Source organism: Telmatherina bonti (assembly GCF_933228915.1).
Source record: "Telmatherina bonti genome assembly, chromosome: 10".
Classification (NCBI taxonomy): Eukaryota; Metazoa; Chordata; class Actinopteri; order Atheriniformes; family Telmatherinidae; genus Telmatherina; species Telmatherina bonti.
Window position 1 is genome coordinate 26,296,426 of NC_136628.1, and position 19,221 is coordinate 26,315,646.

The 19,221-nt window shown below is 39.2% G+C and overlaps 1 protein-coding gene across 4 annotated transcripts in view; it reads right to left on the reverse strand.

The window, feature by feature from the left end:
* msi2b (musashi RNA-binding protein 2b) overlaps positions 1 to 19,221 on the reverse strand; it is a 248,250-nt gene that overhangs the window by 57,030 nt on the left and 171,999 nt on the right. For all 4 annotated transcript variants that reach the window (XM_079247851.1, XM_079247850.1, XM_079247849.1 and 1 more), the window contains exon 8: positions 7,042 to 7,124. In XM_079247851.1, coding sequence (XP_079103977.1) covers positions 7,042 to 7,124 — 83 coding nt within the window. The remainder of the gene's footprint in view (positions 1 to 7,041; positions 7,125 to 19,221) is intronic.

The following is a 19,221-nucleotide window of genomic DNA, read 5'->3' on the forward strand; positions in this document are numbered from 1 at the left end:
ACTGTACCATTTCAACAAACAGTCTGACACTTCCATTTAAACTACTTATAATTATGGACAAAATTTGCTTTGTGTTAGTTCACTAATGCTGACTTCAGTGAAGTCAAGGAAGTGATGTGTACTTATCTGAATTATCACAGCTCTTACAATCTAAGCTGTAGTTTAAAATCTAACTACTGCTGCTAAATCGAACTACTTCCTAAGAGAAATAAAAAAGTCAATGGATTGAAATTAGCTGGATAAAACTATTTAATACATGATGTGATCACACTTTGCCTCTAACGCAGTACCAATACTTGTAAGCCAACAGGGACGCAGTTTTTCAGGGTACTTGGCAGGTATGGCTGTTCCAAACATCTTTAAGAACTTGTCACAGTTCTTTAGTGGATTTAGGCTGTTCCAGCTGCTTCAGTCTCTTCATGTAATCCCAGACTGGCTCCATGATATGGAGATGAGGGCCGTGTGTGGGCCAGGCCATCTGTTGCAGGACTGCTTGCTCTTCTCTGGACTCGAGAGAGTTCTTTGTGACCCGAGCTGTTTGGTCAGGGTCAATTTGTACAATGAAGTTGGGACTGATCAGATATGCTCCATATGGTTTGAATGATGTATAAGAAACAAAGTGTCCCAAAAAAAACTGGACAGTGGCCTTTATAAAGCTTTATTCTGTTGATATCATGCTGCCACTAATTACCTACACATGATAATTATCCGTGTCAGATTTTCTGAGGTATTAAAATGACTACTCCAAACTAATTGTTAGTTATGATTTTAATGTGCTATTTTAATAAAAATAATCCTTGGACGAGTGAATCCATCACCCTGTCCAGACAACTGACTGATGACATTTTGATTAAAACAACACATTTCATCTACAAAGACAACAAAAAGCATTTGCAGGGCCTGGAATCAGGCAACATGTGGAGAAAAGACACTCCCCCCTAATGTGCAAACTAGAGCGCATAGTTGGAAAAAATTCAAATGGGGAAAAGCAACAATGTCCACAGCACATGAAACAGTCTGGTGGCGCCGTCTGGGGCTTTTAGGGAAAAGGGCTGGGAAGCACTGAGGTACAGTATGGTACTGCTTTAATAACAGGAAAAAAATAAAAAGACGCATCCAGCATAGGGGAAGGATTGAAATGCAAACTCTCTTCCCAAATTCAATAAATTCCAACTAATATTAGTCTTTTGTTAGCAGCTTGAGCAGTCAGACCTTATTGTCATCCCCAGTGCTGTAATTGGTTATTCATGTCATGAAGACACAGTAAGAAATTGACAGCCAACAGAAATTTTTCCCCCCCCTGTTGTGACCATTCATTACTGCTGAATATTGAAAATAACACGTTAAAGACATTGACGTGTTTGACAAAAAAAAAAGAAAAAAAAAAGAGAGCAACTGCTCTTTTTATCAGGGTTAATACCTGATAGGTGTTATTAAGAATTAGCTGTGCATGTACAACCGCAGAATGGGGAGTAATGAAGGGACTTCTGTTTTTTTTTTTTTTAGAAAATAGGATTCCCATCCCCTTCTGAGCTGTCACAAGGAGCTCTGTCACTACGGCACAATGTAGACACACATATGTGGAGGTGTGATGAAGTGTTCACAAAGTATTTGAAATCCGTCAAGCCGTCCTTTTCTTATTGATTTTAACTCCAAAATATTTACTGGTTTTAATACAAGGATAGGAGCAGCTGTAGCTAACGGATGTTTCAACAATGACGTGAAGCGCTGAAGGGGATAGTCAATACTTTTATCACATCCTACATTTGCTAAAGCAGGAAAACGTACAAGTCGGTAAGGCTGGCGGGGAAGGTTATGAGATCCTTGCAAAATAGCACCATACTTTTAATTATATATGAGGCAGAATTCACAGTGACAGATAGGACATGCTCCTGAGAGCGAGGCCTCGGTGGCTCGGTGAACACAGGGTGACTGACCAAGTCACTTACTGGTTCAGTCACTCACATCTGAGTGGGCACTGACCCACTACACTGTCAGAGCTCTCGAGAGGAAGGGCAAGAGAAGGTGGGGGTTCCTGTACGTCCACAGCCCTCCCAAGTGGGGTGGAATTTCTGTCCGCATCAATTATTCAAGAACCATCTCAGATAACACTCGTAGGGAGGATGGATGAGGTCTATTTCTGTATAGTACTTCATAAGGAAGAAGACAGGAGACATTTTTTACTTTGTATGCCGGCACTTCAGAAACCATAGGGAAAAAAAAAAAAAATTCAGTGCTCTTCGATGTGTAACTAAGTTAAAACACCAGTTTTTTGTTTTTTGTTTTTTTTTTTAGAAAAAATGCTTTCAACATACAAATCCTATTCCCTCTGCTGCCATTCCCAGGTGTTGAGACTTTGCAGAAGATCAGAGGGTCATATTTATTTCCTGCATCTAAAAACATTAAATGCACTGTCGGTGTTGTTGAAAGGGAGTGCTACAAAGGTGACAAAAGCATCAGAAAACCGGCCTTGGTGCACTCCCCTCACACCACGCATGCTCAATAATTTCCAGATTTTCTGTGAAGGTTTCTGGGACTCCATGATGGCTCACAAGGTTTCTTTAAGTGCTTTTCATAAAGTGTGACTTGACGTAGATTAGGAGTAGTGCTTTTGCAGCCATGTGGCACATGTGAAGTAAATGTCAGATGTTTGATGTGGTCAAGAGTTTCTCATCCAGACTGTAGCAGCTGCTCTACGCAGCTCTCCAGCAGCAAATGTTGAGTAATACTGGTAGTAATTTTTACTGTTATAAGCTGTGACACAACAGCGAGTCAGACGTATGCAGCGGCAGCTGCAGCCTTTATGTTGCTGGAAAAATCCAAGATAGATGATGAGGACACAATATCGTACATCTTAACTCTTCCACCTCAAAGGAAATTGAAGACAAGCATTCATATTTCACTTATAAGATGTCTTAACGCATGAATCCCCAACAAACTGCTGAATTTAACAAGGGTGCTTTAGCATTGACTTAATCATAATATATTCTATTCAATGGCCCAAAAAAGTTTTTTTATATATGCACCCAACAATGCAGAAAAAGAGCCTCTTTGTGGCTGGAATGTAATGTGCAAATATACTCAGAGCAGAATTGCCAAAGATTCCCAAGGCTATCAAAGTTGGCACTGCAGAACATAATTTGTGAGTTTAAATCTGCTTGAGCAGATGTTTCTGGCAGCTGGACTGGCAACAGTGGACTGACTGTGCACACCTCAGCACTGACCATGTATGGTTCTAAAATATGATAGAGATGCACCAGGAGACTTTCTACTTGAAATGATGTTTCATAAATAAAAGACATTTGGTTTGAGCTACCTCATTAAATTAATGAGTCACTGGCCAGAACCTGATCGGATAATGTAACTTGAATCAGGTGTGTTGGAGCAGGGAGACTGTGGCCCTCCATGACCACGACTCCCCGCCACTGGGGCACCAATTCCTGCATTGGCTCCCTTTGTGTTTTCAGAATTGATTTTAAGGTTCTTTTAGATGCTACATGTCCTAAAGCTCTTGGGTCTTTTTATTTATCTGACTTCCTTTTAAATTCTGAACTTACAGACCCTGAAGTCTTCTCGTAGTAGCCTTTAAGTTGTTTCCAAAGTCTGAGCAGAAACTTATGGTGAGGCATGAGTGCTGTGTGTGCAGTTTCCTCCAGGACTTTGAAACTTACTTTGAAAATGCATGCAGACATAGACAACTCCGCCTTCATTATAGTGGAAGTTTCCCAATACACATATTTATTTGAATGATAGACCTGTACAGAAGTTTATAGGATATAAACAATCAAGACTGATATATTGAGTCAAACTGGTAGTTGCATTTCATTTTTTTCATTTTGTAAGCACCAATCAAATTTAAGAAAAAATATTTTAGCTGTCATTGACATTTGACATTCATACATCCTCGAAGAAAAGATTATTTGTATAATCAATAGTTATTAACAAAAAGGATTTCTCTGTAAATCATATAGACCTAAAAGTTACTTAGAATTTTGGAAAGACATTTATTTTTTATTTATTTTCATTTTTGCATCAGATGTTCCTCTAAAATTCAATTCAGCTTTTATGTGTTGTGCCATTTTACAACATCTTAAGAGACAAATCAATTTATTCTGATCCAATCAATATTCATACAAGCCAATTCATGAAAAAAGTAATAGCCTTGCTAAGGAAACGAATGCACTGCATCAAATCTTGACTTTGATTCAACCCCCCACCTTGAGCAATCACTGGGCAGCGGGGAACAGTGGGAAAGGAAAGGAAAGGAAACTCCCTGAAAATGTTGCAGAGTGTCTCTGTGTGTCCTTGCTCATTGCAAGAGCTTCTTAAGAATGCTCTTTTTATACTTCATGTTATTGACTATTTGCCACATGGAGTTATTAGTGAGGAAATAGTTCCATTTTTAGACTTCTTAAAACAGCACTACCAAACTTTGGCAGATTTGTGCAGTTTGCTGCACCTAATGCAAGCTGATTCTGCATCTATCTTGCATCCAGTCTCCTCTGTAAGATCTCTTCAGCCAATAAAAGCTAGCCCAATGTTGACTCCTGTCTTATCTGTTGCTCTGTCACTTTCTTCCTGTTTTCCTCACATTCTCCTCTTGAGTATCTTTGCTGAATCAGCAGAGGTGCATGTTCGAACCGGCCAGTATGCTGATATCTAGTTGCTGGCATGTGATGTGGTTCTGTAAGGCAAAATGCAGTGCGGTTTCTTATGCTTAGATCCTTAGAGAGCAGAAATCAATGATGTAGAAAGACTGTAAAATGACCAAAGCAACCCCCTAAAACTGGAATATAATAAATCGGTCAAAAACAGAGCAGGCAGCCAACTGTTCTGTCTTCATCAGAGAAATAGATCGTCCACGGGTGCCAGAATTGACAGAACTTGAATTGTCAACTTAAACTGCAGGGAAACAATGACTACAAAAGAAGCTGGATTCATTTTGCACAATGTCAAGCAGAAATGTGGCACCAAAGCAGTCCCGGCCACACGTCAGCACAGCCCAGCAGAACACTTTGGAGCATGAACACCCACTGAGAAAACCAAAGCGTTGTGAGTAGCTGCAGTCTCTATAGTCAGTGTAGATGATCTGTGGATTTATTATTTTATGCAGAGCTGTAGTGACACCGAGCTCACCTGACTCATTTTTCATTTATTACAAAATTTTACAGGAGACAACTGAGATTACCAATTGCGCATTTATGCACATGTAAAAAAATTTTTTTTTTCTACTAATATGGTAATCTGTGTATTTTGCTTTGATGTTTGCAGTGATACATACATGTATATATATATATATATATATATATATATATATATATATATATATATATATATATATATATATATATATATATATATATATATATATATATATACACATATATATATATACATATATATATATATATATATACATATATATGTATATGCCATAAATGCCATAAATTTTGCAATGTGAACATCATTGCCACTGCTGCTGGTGAAATGTTTCTTTTTTATTTTTTATATTGTATTTTTTATATTATTATATATTTTTATATATATTTTATTACTTTTCCTATTGTTGCCATTCAAATTGTATACATTTTTACAGTTACAATAACTTTTTCCACTTACATTTTTAACACTTTAACATGTTACCTTAGCTATGTTATATTCCTTCTGTATATAGAGCTTTTTTTTTTTGCACTTTTTAAATGTAATTATATCCCTTTTAATTATTTGACTGTACTGAAAAAGGAGATGCTCTCCAATCTTGTCATGCATGGTATAATGACAATATGCGGCATTCTGATTCTGTTCTGCTGTTTTGATTATATTTACATAATTTACACAGCAAATTCAACCTAATAACTGAAACATATCTTTTTTGATCCAACTATTATCGAATTACTGTATAACCTTTTTTATAAATAGACTATGAGCTTGTTTTGTTAACCTCATTATAAATGTAAGACAACACAGAGAATGCTCTCAGTGGAAATATGTTTACTAGAGATCAGACGTGTCAGCTATTTCTATTTGATATGAAGAAGCAACATGTATATGTGCCACTGCATGTTCACGTGACGTTTGTTTTTGCTATGCCAACATGTCAAAGGATCTGACAGGATATCTTTCATGTGTACACAGTTATTTCTGTCATGCTTTGGCATTTTTTTGTTTTAGCCCTAAGCACTGAATGCACTAAGGGGTGCATGAGGGGTCATATGTGACCTGGACCGGTCCCTAGCGAACATGGTTCTACTACAGTGGTCCTGTCAGTCAGCACTCCAGTCAGTCAGTCGGTTCCAGGAAAGGCCTGTGTGAGAGAGAGAGTGAAGGCGCACATCGAGAGAAGGAGCCTCACAGAACGGCGGGTAGACAAGTATTCCCTCCAGTCAATCACAGCCCACAAAGCTGTTCAAATGATGCAGGGTTCCTCCAGAGGCCTGCATGGTGGAACTGGATGAAGGGGGGCCTAATGTCACACTCGCTACACCAAGGGTGGACCTTGTCAATTATCATAAGTCACATGATGACTTAGAAAACTGCTACTGAACTCTGTAGAGCTCTGAGAAGGCCGTATTACTGGTGTAAATAAAACTAGCATCACCGGCACTCTGTTGGAGGTGTTAATCCCTGACTAATGAACTCTACTGCTGCGAGGAGCTTCCCTGTTGCATCTGTGGACATCTCCACCTGTGTGTGTGTGAGAATGTTTGTGTGTGTGTGTGTGTGTGTGTGTGTGTGTGTGTGCGTGTGGTTGGGGATTCAGAAAAAGAGGGACAGGCTCCACTCTCCCGTCCCTCAGCCTGACAGGCAGAACTCAGCCACACAATTTCACGGTTTGTGGGCAGTACACACCACTGCCTTCCCATCCCTGAGACCCACAGACCCACAGAATGTGTGCATGTGTGAATGTTAGCTTGTGCATATGAACATAAACACACACACACACACATACGGTCTACTATTAATAGCAGGGAAAAGAAGAAATCAAATATTAATCCTTCAACGTCCACCTGGAATTGAAAGGAAAAAAAAAATTGGACTTACCATTTTGTTATTGATTTCATGAAAATGAATTTCACAGACTTTCTCTACGATGTCTTCACTCTCGAAAGTTATGAAACCAAATCCTATGCAGGAGAAACAGAGAGAGAGGAAATGAGTTAGTGAGGAACCTTAACAAAAACTTCAGTAACTAAAAGCAAACGCGCCAGAAAGCCAGAAAGTCATGCCGAGCCACATCCAGAAACTATACAAGCACATCGGTGGAGATTGGCTTCAGCAAGGAAAAGAACAAGTGAACAAGACAGATATTGTCCTCTTTAAATCAGAAATATGATGAAATCTGCCACATTATTAAGGGCACTCAAGGACCTCCTCTACAAAGAGAAGATGGAAAAACAGCACAAAGCTCATTTAATGAGATCTAGGGAGCTACGGCCCAGCATCTGAATTTCATTAAATGCATTTTGTGTTCTTTTTATTGAAATCTCACTGTATAACAAGCCCCCATTTTTATGTTAATACAGGCCTTAGAATGAATGTGTCGTTGACAGAGGGATTTTCATGCCATATTTATAGGATAAAAGCTTAACCCCTCTTTTAACACAAAGACACAAAGACAAGATGGTTTTAGACTTTTGAACACAAGTGGATTGCAATGCTCTCCTCTGTGTTTTGCTGGTGATACACAAAGCAATCTAGTTTCTGTGTTGCTTGGGTTGAAAGAAAAACAGATATTCTATTACTTTTGCAAAAGGGAAACTGTTAGTGAATAAAGCAGCAAGTGGGACTGAGGGGGACATGAGTCGCTTTTTAAAACAGCAAACACCGGACTGAAGAGCATCGCGCCTGGTTCGGGGCGTAAGTGGCTGTCAGCATCGGAATAACACACACCACCAATATATTGTCATTTCTGTTTTTAAGCCTTAGCTTCATGCACATGTGCACACATTCACACCCAAACACATACTACAGCCTGAACACACAAAAGACACTTGTCATCCATGAGAGATTTGGTTGTATTTATTATAATAAGGTGGCTTATCCCTTCAATATGTCAGGCGGTGTGAGGCCATCTCTGGTGGAGAAATCAAATTGATAACCAGAACTGTTTTAGGCTAATGTTAGAGTTACAGATTTACAGGATTTGTTTTGAAACAAAGTGATTGAGTACCTTTATTTGTCCAGTATTACATACAGAAAGCAAATTTCTATATATTAAAAACTGACCATAAAGTAGATTCTTTCCTACAGTGTGTGTGTGTTGTTAATATTCAGCAGCTTTATGCATCATATTTTCACCTTTCCAAGAACAGCTAAACCCAGTGTATTACAGTACATTAGTTTAAGCCGATTATTCTATTAATTCATCAGATCATCCAGAGGAATTGAGATTTCTTTGTCAGAAGCTGTTTGCGCTGCTTTCCACAGCAGACAGCATATCACACACGCTGACATTTATAGTTCTGTCATAAAGTCTTTATCTTGCTTGCATTTTTCTCCTCTGCTCCTCCTTCAACTTCCTCCTCCATAAATAACAAAACATTCTCCTCTTCTGGCGGCAGCTATGGCAGAAACGTTTCAAAACAGGGTAGGAAAAAAGAAGGGTTTGGAACCTAATGTGGGAGCTGATTTTAACACGAACATCTCGTGTAATGAGATCTTATGAGACAGAATGTCAGCTACCAGTGAGACATCTCAACATTGCGGTGGTGCTGAGAATACAGTAGACATGTGAGAGGGTGAGGAGGAGGGGGGGGGGGGGGGGGGGGGGGGGGGCAGATGATGACGACAGGCAAGGAGAAAGAGGTGTTGGTGGGGATGTGGCGGGGTGCACCCTCTTCTCCTGCTCACCCCACACCCTCAACGCAAGGAGCACTTTTGACAACCAACAAATCAACCGCCAGGAGTAATTTGTCATGGAGGAGTGCAGGTAGAGAGAGTGGCGAGAGAGGTCTCAGGGAAAGGGGATGGAGGGAGAAGCAGGAGGGGGGGAAAAAAAAGGTGATGATGAGAGAGAAAGGGGGTGGGGGGGTGGGAGACAGAAAAAAGTGACAAGGGAAGAGGTTAACACACATGGCCTCTGTCGCCACACTCTTTCCTGCTGCTACAGGCAGCTCCTCCATCAAGTGACAAGACGTTTTCCACTGCAACATTATATCCAGTAGGGTCACGGCCAAGCCGTACTACCACAGATCCCACCAGCAGGGCTCGGTCACCCATGACTGGATCTGTTTAAATGGGGGGGGGGAAAAAAAAAGACATTTCGCAGGAACTTTACACTGCATCCAGCATTCAAACACAAAAAAACGTAAAACAACAAACAAGCACATTTTTCCTTCCTCCCTGGCTCAGGACACTCCTCCTTCATCAGTCCCCTGTGGGCTGACTGAACCTCTGTTTCTGCATTTCTATGTCCTACTTTCCCATTTTACAGACCTTACACACAATTACAGACCACAGAATAGCACCGACATAAACATTCCTCTCTGTACGTGTCCTCCTGCAGGGTGTCAGCACAGAGACACTGTCCACAGGTATCCTGGCTCTCCTCCTCCAGCTATCCACACATGGCAGGAAGCTGACCTTCACAGAACGATTAAAAGGCTGTCAACTCTGACAGACTCAGGGAGGAAGGTGCCAACACACTCACAATGAAGAACCTTCCCATTGCTTAAACAATACGCTGTAAATGGAAACACATGGGTGTCTCATTGGAAGGCTGATAATAGGTGTTATAAGGGTACTGGCTAAGGCTTCCTGGCAGCTCAGGCTCACACTTACTAGCTAGGACTAGGCTTGGCATCATCTCCATCGCTCCACAGGATCGGCATGAAGCCTACTTTCACGGCCTTTTACCAGCTTCATCATATTCGGTCTTTATTTCACACTCAGTGCAGATTTCTCAGTTTTTGTTGTTCTAATGCGTTCCACCCACCTTCAGCCACTCAGCCTCTCCAAGTCTGGAGAAAAAAGGCTGATTCTGGCACAAGCGTATCAGGGGAAAACTTGCAAATTGATGCAGAGATGTTGACTTTGACATGAAAGGTGGCATCGCTGCTTTAAAATGCAGAGCCTTTTAAAGTTTAGATGCCTCTCAGAAATCTTCCCTTTGATGTGTAATGTGACATATTTTCCTTACACATTGGAAATGGCTTTAAAAATTTTACAGGAAATATTTATCTATTGTAAAAACAAAAAACAAAAAAAAAAACATCACTTCTTGTTACATGTTCATTTTTACTATTTTTATCCCAAGGGGTTTATAAAATGTAAGAACCATAGTAAGTAGGAGAGTTACAACCAGTTGTGGCTTTTTGCTATAAAGATTTGTGAGAGCATGAAGATGCTTGGGGGTGGAGATAAGGGTGACATAAATTTACAGCTGCTATGTGTAGCAGGCATCCCCCAACTCCCTGATGACTCCAGCTAAATATAATGCCAAAAGTACATGAGAGAGAGAATGCAAAGTGCATATTGCTGATATGCAGGGTATACACCTGGTGTTCATTACACACCTTTCTAGGTCAGTGTTGAGCAGGAACAAATAAAAAAAAGGGCTAAAAAGTGTTTTAGGTGAGGTATGTGTGCATGTTGAAAATTAAGCAGGGTTTGGATGGCAGGCAGCTCGTGTTGAGTATGTTCAGTACCCCAAACCACTTGGTAATTAATCACAAACTACAACATTTCAGCAGAAAATAACTCAGATTCCAGACTAACTAATAGTACAACAGATATAATGAAACTCTGCCAGTTGAGTATTAGATTATGTAAAGGTACTCTGTGTACTGCCATGTTTCTGAAATATTATTTTTGAAAATCTAAAGTAGACCTAACTAATTTGAAATATAATATAATATAATATAATATAATATAATATAATATAATATAATATAATATAATATAATATAATATAATATAATAAATTCTACTTACGTAAATAATTTGATAACATCAAAATGACCCTTTTAATATAAATATTTTAAAAATATCAAAAACTTGTGCTAATGTCTACTAATTTCTCAAACAGAAACTGTAAAACTAGATAAACATTATTCATAATTCTTGCTATACAGCAGTGTGCTAGAAAACATGATTTGTAAGAAAAATGTCACAAATAGGAAGTAGAAATAAAGAGCTACAAATCAGGCAATGAATTGTATGTGACAAAGAACCCTCAGCTGAAACCTTACAGAACACAGATATCAATAAACCTGGAATGTTTAATGTATCTCAGTACTACAAACAGAGATTTGGAAATGATTTCTTTCATATTTTTTAAATATACGGCATAAGGATATAAATTTCATTATCGTGCATTATATGGACAGAACAAGGGCCTATACCGATACCACCAGGGAAAGGGCTGAGTCTATCCTGGACAGGTGGGCAGCGTGTTTTATCCTTGTATTTAAATAAGATAGGATACAATTATATGTGTATCAATGTGCATTCATTCAATACATGAGAGATAGATAAATAAATATCAAAATTTCCATTGTGGACTTATTTTAGTTGTTATGAGCAAAATCTGAAAACTGTATAAAATAAAAGGGTTTTGTATTTTGTTTCTCACCTCACCTACTACAAATCTACTTTGTCTCATGACACTTAAACGTGATTTATTTTCAGTGACAGGAGGACTCATAATCATGTAAAACTAATGTTCTGACAGTAGAAACTGTATTTTGCTGCTGATAAGAACCACATGTAACGAGAGCAGACTGCTGATGAGCAGCTCGGACTACTGGCCCTGTCAACATAGTGGAAGTAAGTGCAACAACCTGGAAAAAGTGTCAGTCGTGTCTCCTGGGACACAATACACATGGACTGGAGTCCCCCTGACATCATCTGCACAGACAAATACACACACACACACACAAAACAAAAGAATAAAAGAACCTCAATAGCATGCACACACTTGCATAAATACACTATGCTTGGCTGGTATTGGACGAAATGCAACCTACCTGGAGTAGGTTGACTATGCCCCAATTATGCACGATAAAGCCTTCATCTGTCCCATCAGTAGAAAGTCTACAGAAAGCTCCTGCTATGTCTGTCTGCCCTGTCTTCGAAGCCCTATCTTCTTGTAATGCAGAGAAGCAGACAGAGGCAGGCCGAACACCCACGGCACAGTTAGAGTCCTTTGATCAGTATTTCCGTCTGCTATTAGTAGAGATCCACAGCCCCGGGCATTAATCCTCTGTTTAATACAGTTAACAGTGAACTTTCGAAAAGCATAGGGCACATCTCGCTGGGAACAGAACACATTTTAGGAAATGCTTTTAACAGGAATTTGATGTTTTTTCTTTTCTCCAAAATAAACAGTATTAGTCAAAAGAATCTCATAATAAGTGTGATAATAACGCAGAACAGTGCTAACCACCATGACACTGTGCATGGTGGTTAGCACTATGGCCTCACAGCAAGAAGGTCACTGGTTCGATCCTCAGCTGGGGTGAGGCTTGGACAGTGGCCTTTCTGTGTGGAGTTTGCATGTTCTCTCCAGGTACTCCGGCTTCCTCCCACCATCCAAAGACATGCATGTTAGGTTAATTGGTTACTCTAAATTGCCCCTAGGGGTGAGTGTGTGCGAGTGGTTGTTTGTCTATGTGTGGGCCTGCAATGGACTGGTGAGCTGTCCAGGGTGTACCCTGCCTTTTGCCCGAAGACTGCTTCACCCACGACCCTTCATCAGACTAAGCGGTTAGGATAATGAATAAGTCAGTCATCAGTCATTTTCTTAACCACTTGTCCAATTAAGGGTCGCAGGGAAGCTGGAGCAATCACTGGGCAAGAGGCAGGGTACTTAATAATATCATATATGATAATAACATAATAACAACATGTGTCAATTAGCCTTAGGAATGTTTGGTTATTCATATTGATATTTGATTAATAAAGAGGCCAACAGATATTGATGGGACCATAGATGCACGGATCCAGCATAGCACTCACAAAACCCTCTTGCTGGTAAAAAACAATAAAGAAACAAATCTGACTGCTTTTAGACACACGACTTAGTGGGGGAATGTGAAGACACGGCATGGAAAATGAATCCCATAAGTGTACCATAAACTGATCCATGAGCACTCTTAGCTTTAAACACTTAGAATGATAAATATGAGAGAGAAAATGTATGATCACTAAAAGAATACATCACAGTATTTTTATATACTTGTATATATAAAGAATAATATCTTTATAGGGGAGAACAAACACCATAAAAGTGAATCTGTATATGATTTAATTTTGGAGATAAAGTGCTGCAAACCAGCAGGTAAGTACATGTCCACTTCCCCAGTACTTTTTATTTATAGAGTAATAAGCCTCTGATTTAATATCATAGCTTCAACATGAGCCAAGCCTTGGCTGGCAGTATTTTAACACTGTTATATAGAGGTACAGTCTCAACTGTATTTGATGTTGTCAAAAGTATTTAGATAAATAATAAGAAAATATGTGTGTGAATTAGGAAAAAAGAAAAAAAAACCAAAATGTATGGGGCCTCACTAAAGTGAGTGTCTCCTTGGACTAACCACAGTGTGCACTATGACAGCCTTCAATTTGAGCAGAGATGAAGGTGATGATTACTGTATTGTACGTGTAGGTGGCTGTATGAACAATTGTCAGGTGGCAGGAGAACTGGCTTCAAAACGGGTCACAGTTATCACACATGGCGCTTTGGATTGTTAGCTACAGCTCGCAGGCTTTCAAATGGTGAAAATGAATAGTTTAGACAACATTTAAAAGGGCATCTCATGACTGAAAAATCCCATAAAGGAGTCTTTAAGAACAGAATGAATGAAAGCATCAGGCCAGAGAACAATTAGACTGAAGCGCTGTGACTGTAAATTGATGTAATTAGATTTTAATGCGATTACTGTTTTTTCACTCTTTGGCCTTTATGATTTTATTGTGCCTGGATGTCTTTGTAACATCACTTGTCTGCAAATCTGTTCCTTATTTGTTTTTAATATTCTGATATTCTGGTTAATTAAATTTTGCCATTAACCTCGACTTTTTAAACAAGGGGTGAAAAGGACAAAAGCGCTACCTCTAAAACGAAGAAGCAAAGTTTCCATCAACAAGCTACAGATGAGGATGGACAGCTCCACTGCATGCCTCCATTAAATGCAACAGTAACAATATGCCTGCTTTCTCTGCATTTTCTGAAGAGCAACTGGGCTCAGCATGCCTGCTGAGGGAACTAGTTTGTCTGTGCCTCTATGTAGGTCAGCTTTCAGTGCTGGCCATCAATTTTTACTGTCCTACTTAGAGAGACACCCTGTCTTCATGCAAACACACACAAACATAAACACACACATCTCTCAGAGTGGGATTATGTATAGATGTGTAACCTAGACTCATACGTAGCCATTGATTTTATTTCTGCTTTTATCAAGGAAGCATATTCAAGCCTTCAGTAACACCTGTATGACGGTATCTTTTGTTATAGCTGTACCACGCAAGTGTCTGTCAATCGACGCCCATCTGTAGTGTGGTCAGCGGTAACAGACACCCAGGAAGTAGGAAGCTTTGTAATTATTTTGTGGCAATACTCAAAACAATAAATATGATATGTAATGAATAGTGTAAGATGGGGTGTGATGACCAACCAAAGCAGGCTGACATCAGGTAAATTGGTTTATTAGGTAAAATGAACCATTTAACCCTGATTAAAACTATAATTGCAATATTACAACACTACTTTAGGCCATCTTAAAAATTATAATAATAATGAAAAAAAAATCTGCAAATCTTTCTTTTAAATCAAGGCCACATTTACAAATTCTCTTTAAAAAAATGTATATTCATCAGCTCTCAATAAACTTTAAATAGGTGACAGGAGTTAAATGAGCAAGAGATATATAGAATGTGACATTTTCTAGTCTATTTCTGTTAATTTAACTGTGTTATTTGAGTTCAGGATTAAAATGTTAAATGATATTTTTGTGTCATTTTGTGGTTTAATATGAATAGAAGTGATTTTGTTAAATCTGCATGTGATATTGTTTCATATTAATAACTAGCTACTGAACTGAATCTAACTGAATTCATGTCAAATTCATTCGTGATTTTGGCAAACACTAATGTCAACTCAATCAATATCATGTGATAATATAATGAAGCTTGTGATTCAGATAAATTTTCTAGATTTGGAATGCAGCCCTCAATCGTGCAAATAAGTTTATCCAATTTGAAGTCTAAATGTCTTGTGATATTGTGATTGCTTCTGCAATATTTATCTTGTGCTTGCATAAAATTGCATAAAATTGTGCCGACCTACAAAACAGCAGCACACAGATTGCACTTATGGGATGAATATAGCTTTCCTCACCTCTTCAATGCAAGTGAAAGTTTTCTCGAACTCAAGAAAGCTCCTCATTAGTGCCAAAAAATATACCCATAAGTATGAATTTCTCTCCTATATGATCAGAGTTGGCTGCTCATGCAACAGCTGAAAAGAAGCAATTATCTGTGGAGAAGGTGACTAATAACTCCTTTTTTCATGAGCAACAGGCTAAAAGCAGTGTGTCATAACTGGGCTTAAAGGAGCAGAGAAAAGAAATGTCAAATTACCTTTTAATACAAATAATGAGTACATATGAAAAATCTAATCTGATTATTTATGACCTGAACACTATAAGAATTTAAGAAGAAGCCCAGCATTTACTGATCATATCAGGCTGATAGCTCAAAGGTGGGCTTGACAAAGCTAAACTTGTTCAAGTGTTTATCTGTGTGTTTAGATGAAAGACAACCCTCCTGCAAGTGCAGCCTAACAAAGACCCCCAGTTAATTTATCCTGGAGATTAAAATTTCACCACCGTGCAGAGAACCTTTTTAAAAGAGTACACAGGTTGTCGTAGATACCAATCAGTAAATAAAATGATTGTTTCATCTGACGCTGAATAAATATAGCTTTCAACAGGTAAAGTAGGGAGGTGATAAATCAAATAAGATTGTCTGTAGGAGGTATACTGGGTGGTGTTATCATTTTTCCATTATGCACCATGTGAACCACAATATTTCCAGCCAATCAGAACCTGCTGGCCCATTTGGCGAGTCGTTTCTGTCATGCACCACTGTGACTGGCACAGTTTAAAATTATGAGTTCCATTGCTGACTGAGAGGTTAATGAATTATCACAATACACTCCAAATTACATAGCGCGTCACCCAACCCTTTCACACTTGCACTGCCTTTTTATGGATAAAATGCAATCTGAATGCACCCTCATTGTCCTTGCACACATGTCCCAGCACTTTGCAGTGATGACTGTGCTCTGAACGCAGACCTCAGTTTTTCATTTTCATACCAATGCTTAAAAAAAAACCAAACATGTGCTATGCAGCTCAAAAATATAATTTAACGCTACAAGATATTTAGATTCTGACAGTTTGGTTAGACTGTGGAAATACATGTTGTGAAAGCAGAGCCTGACAAATATATTAACTATTTTTGCTCTTGCAATTAGGTCACGGGATACTGGGGGCTCCTTCTCACAAAGTCCATTTAGGAAAGAAAAAAAAAAGCTGCTGGAATGTCTTTATTCCTCACTAATAATGTCTCGCTATAAACCTTCTTTTAACACTGGGATAAAGCATGCATAAGTTGCAAGCAGTGTAACCATCCTGCAGCACTTAAGTGTCATCCTGCAATATTAATGAAAGAACTTCCAGGTTTTTGTTGAAATGCAGAATGAAATGATTGGGATACGAGGCTGTGAAACAGACTTCAATAACAGTTCGACCCATTCTGAAAGAAAACAGAGGATAAGCGAGCAAGATGGAAAATGTGGTTGGGCCGGGCCAGTGAGAAACAACACCAGGACAAACAGCGCTGAATGCACAACCAGCTATAGTTGGTGGGGAAGAAGGGCAATCAAATCGGAATGACAGAAACAGAGTGGTTATTAATACACAGACCAGGTTTAACTCAGGCCGTGGCTCAGGTGGACTCACGAAGACATCTTGCCTACGGTACACACTGCGGTCACGCGGTCAGACATTTCTGTTTGATGACTAAATTCTAAATCTCCTCCTGTCATTACTGTTTAATTTCTTAGTTTGGCCACACTAAAATTCAGTTTGACAGTGGTGTAAGAAAACAAGTTACCACTGTGGACCTAACCTAATCGATTCGGTAACCTTTCCCCGTGATGAGATGATGCAAAAATGAATGTCCTCTCCCTCGGACTAATCCAATTCTGTTAGCTAATATCCATACAGCGGAAGAAATGAACACCTCCCCGTACATTGAGACATGGACAGAGTAAGAAAGAGAGGAAAAGAGACATAACTACTGAAAAATTTACTGAGCTTCACTGCTGTCGGCAGAGTTATTCCTTCCTCCTCTCACACTTTCCGTGCCTAAAGACAAACCGTAGTGTAGGCAAAGCCCACAGCACAGCTCATGTTCTAAATACACACAACTTAAGCAGCATGCGAAGAATGAGAAAGACAGGTTAGGTAAATATTGCCGAGGGTAAAACCGGGCCTGAAAGACAAGTGGTTAGATTATTCGTTTTAAAACTGTGCAAATTCAACTTGCACATAATTGCTCAGACTGATAGAATTTCTTTAGTACAAATGGAGTGCGGGTGTAATGAGATACAAAGGTTTGAACCACAAGAGGATTCTTCTTTCAAGAATGTCAGACTCTTTTGTGCCGAGCAATAGGCCGAGCTTAATAGATGTCTCAATTTCTATCCATATAGTAACAACCAATGGCGAGTGAAGGTGGTGGGAGGTGGGGGCAGGAGCCTTTCCAAAAGGGTCTCGGGCAGCCTGATGAATTTCTTTTGAGGTGTGAAGCTATGTGGGACTTGAAATGAATGAAACAGATATGCGCCTTTTGTGTTTTCTTACCTATTGATATAGATATCAGTTTCATTACACCTAATTAGCATTTCTCATTCCCACCGAAAGTGGAAAAAAATCAGAAAGGGGAATAATATAGCTATTGAGTGTAGACGGAAAAGAAGTTTGGACTTTCAAAATAGCTCTTGGTCGGAGTCGGAAAGTTGACAGGAAGTCGACTGTGCCAACACCTCCCACAGGACCTACTAAAGAAGGAATTGGTAAGGGACTAAAACCATTAAATTAAAATAATCCTTTGCGAAAAGCAAGGCTAAAATAGGTGTAAGGAGCCCACAGAGTATACATGAAGCCTCTCATGGTGTGCATGGTCAGTTTAATTTTTAAAGATGAGGTACGTTTTAAAGGCGTGACACAGTAGCAGTTCATCTGAAATGAAGAACACTGATGATGCCACTTGCAGAGGTCCATTAGCATTTGGTACAGCTTTCTTAGACTGAGCCAAATGCTTAGAGCCAGAACTGCCACTTGTGTTTACTTACAGATGCTGTTGCAAAAAAAAAAAAAAGCCATTAAAAAAAAGCCATAAAAAAAAAAAAAAAAACACTGCTCCACCAAACAGCCTTTCTTTCTCTACATGTGCACACTTAAAAACACACCAGCAGCTAAACGTGAGAAATTAAATCATAGAGCAATTCGTGATGATGTCACTCTGATACTATTGACCCCTGTAATCAAGATAGGCTTTGCTGCTTCATGAACACCCCTCTTTCATCAAATGCCTCTCCCTCATGCAGTCACTGGCTAAAAAAAGAGGAGAGCTGTGGGGTTCTTAGAGTAGAGCGGTGTAGCTTAACTGCACACTGAATCTGTTCAAAACATCCAGGCTTTGCTTAATTACTTACTTGCACCGTAATTGGGTATATAATCAAACGATAAACTGAACACAGCACAGCGTATTCATAACTTCAGAATATCCTTTCATCAATGCCTTTGGGCAGTGATTAGCATAGATGAGAAGGGTCCACAGAGGGCCATAACCACAGCTTAGTTATGTATTTGTTGAAATTATTCATCTCAGTGATTTGTGTAAGTCTGTTAGCTGCACCGAAGAGACACCTAAGGAAAGGTGAGGAGCTGATCTTCAATCAGTACTATGCAAAAAGGCTGATTTTGAGAAGGCATAACAAATATGCTGACTAGAAAAGGTCTGGGATGCTGTGAAGATTGCAGCTGGAAAGGGCTGATCGGTGTCCGAAGAGTCAGACCACCCAACCTGAAGCTTAAGATGTTGCACAGAAACAACTTTCACTACCAGCTGGATTTAATCACAGTTGTGTAAAAGGCTCAAGGTAATAAAAAAATCATGCTAAAAATTTGAGCACATTTTATCAGACCT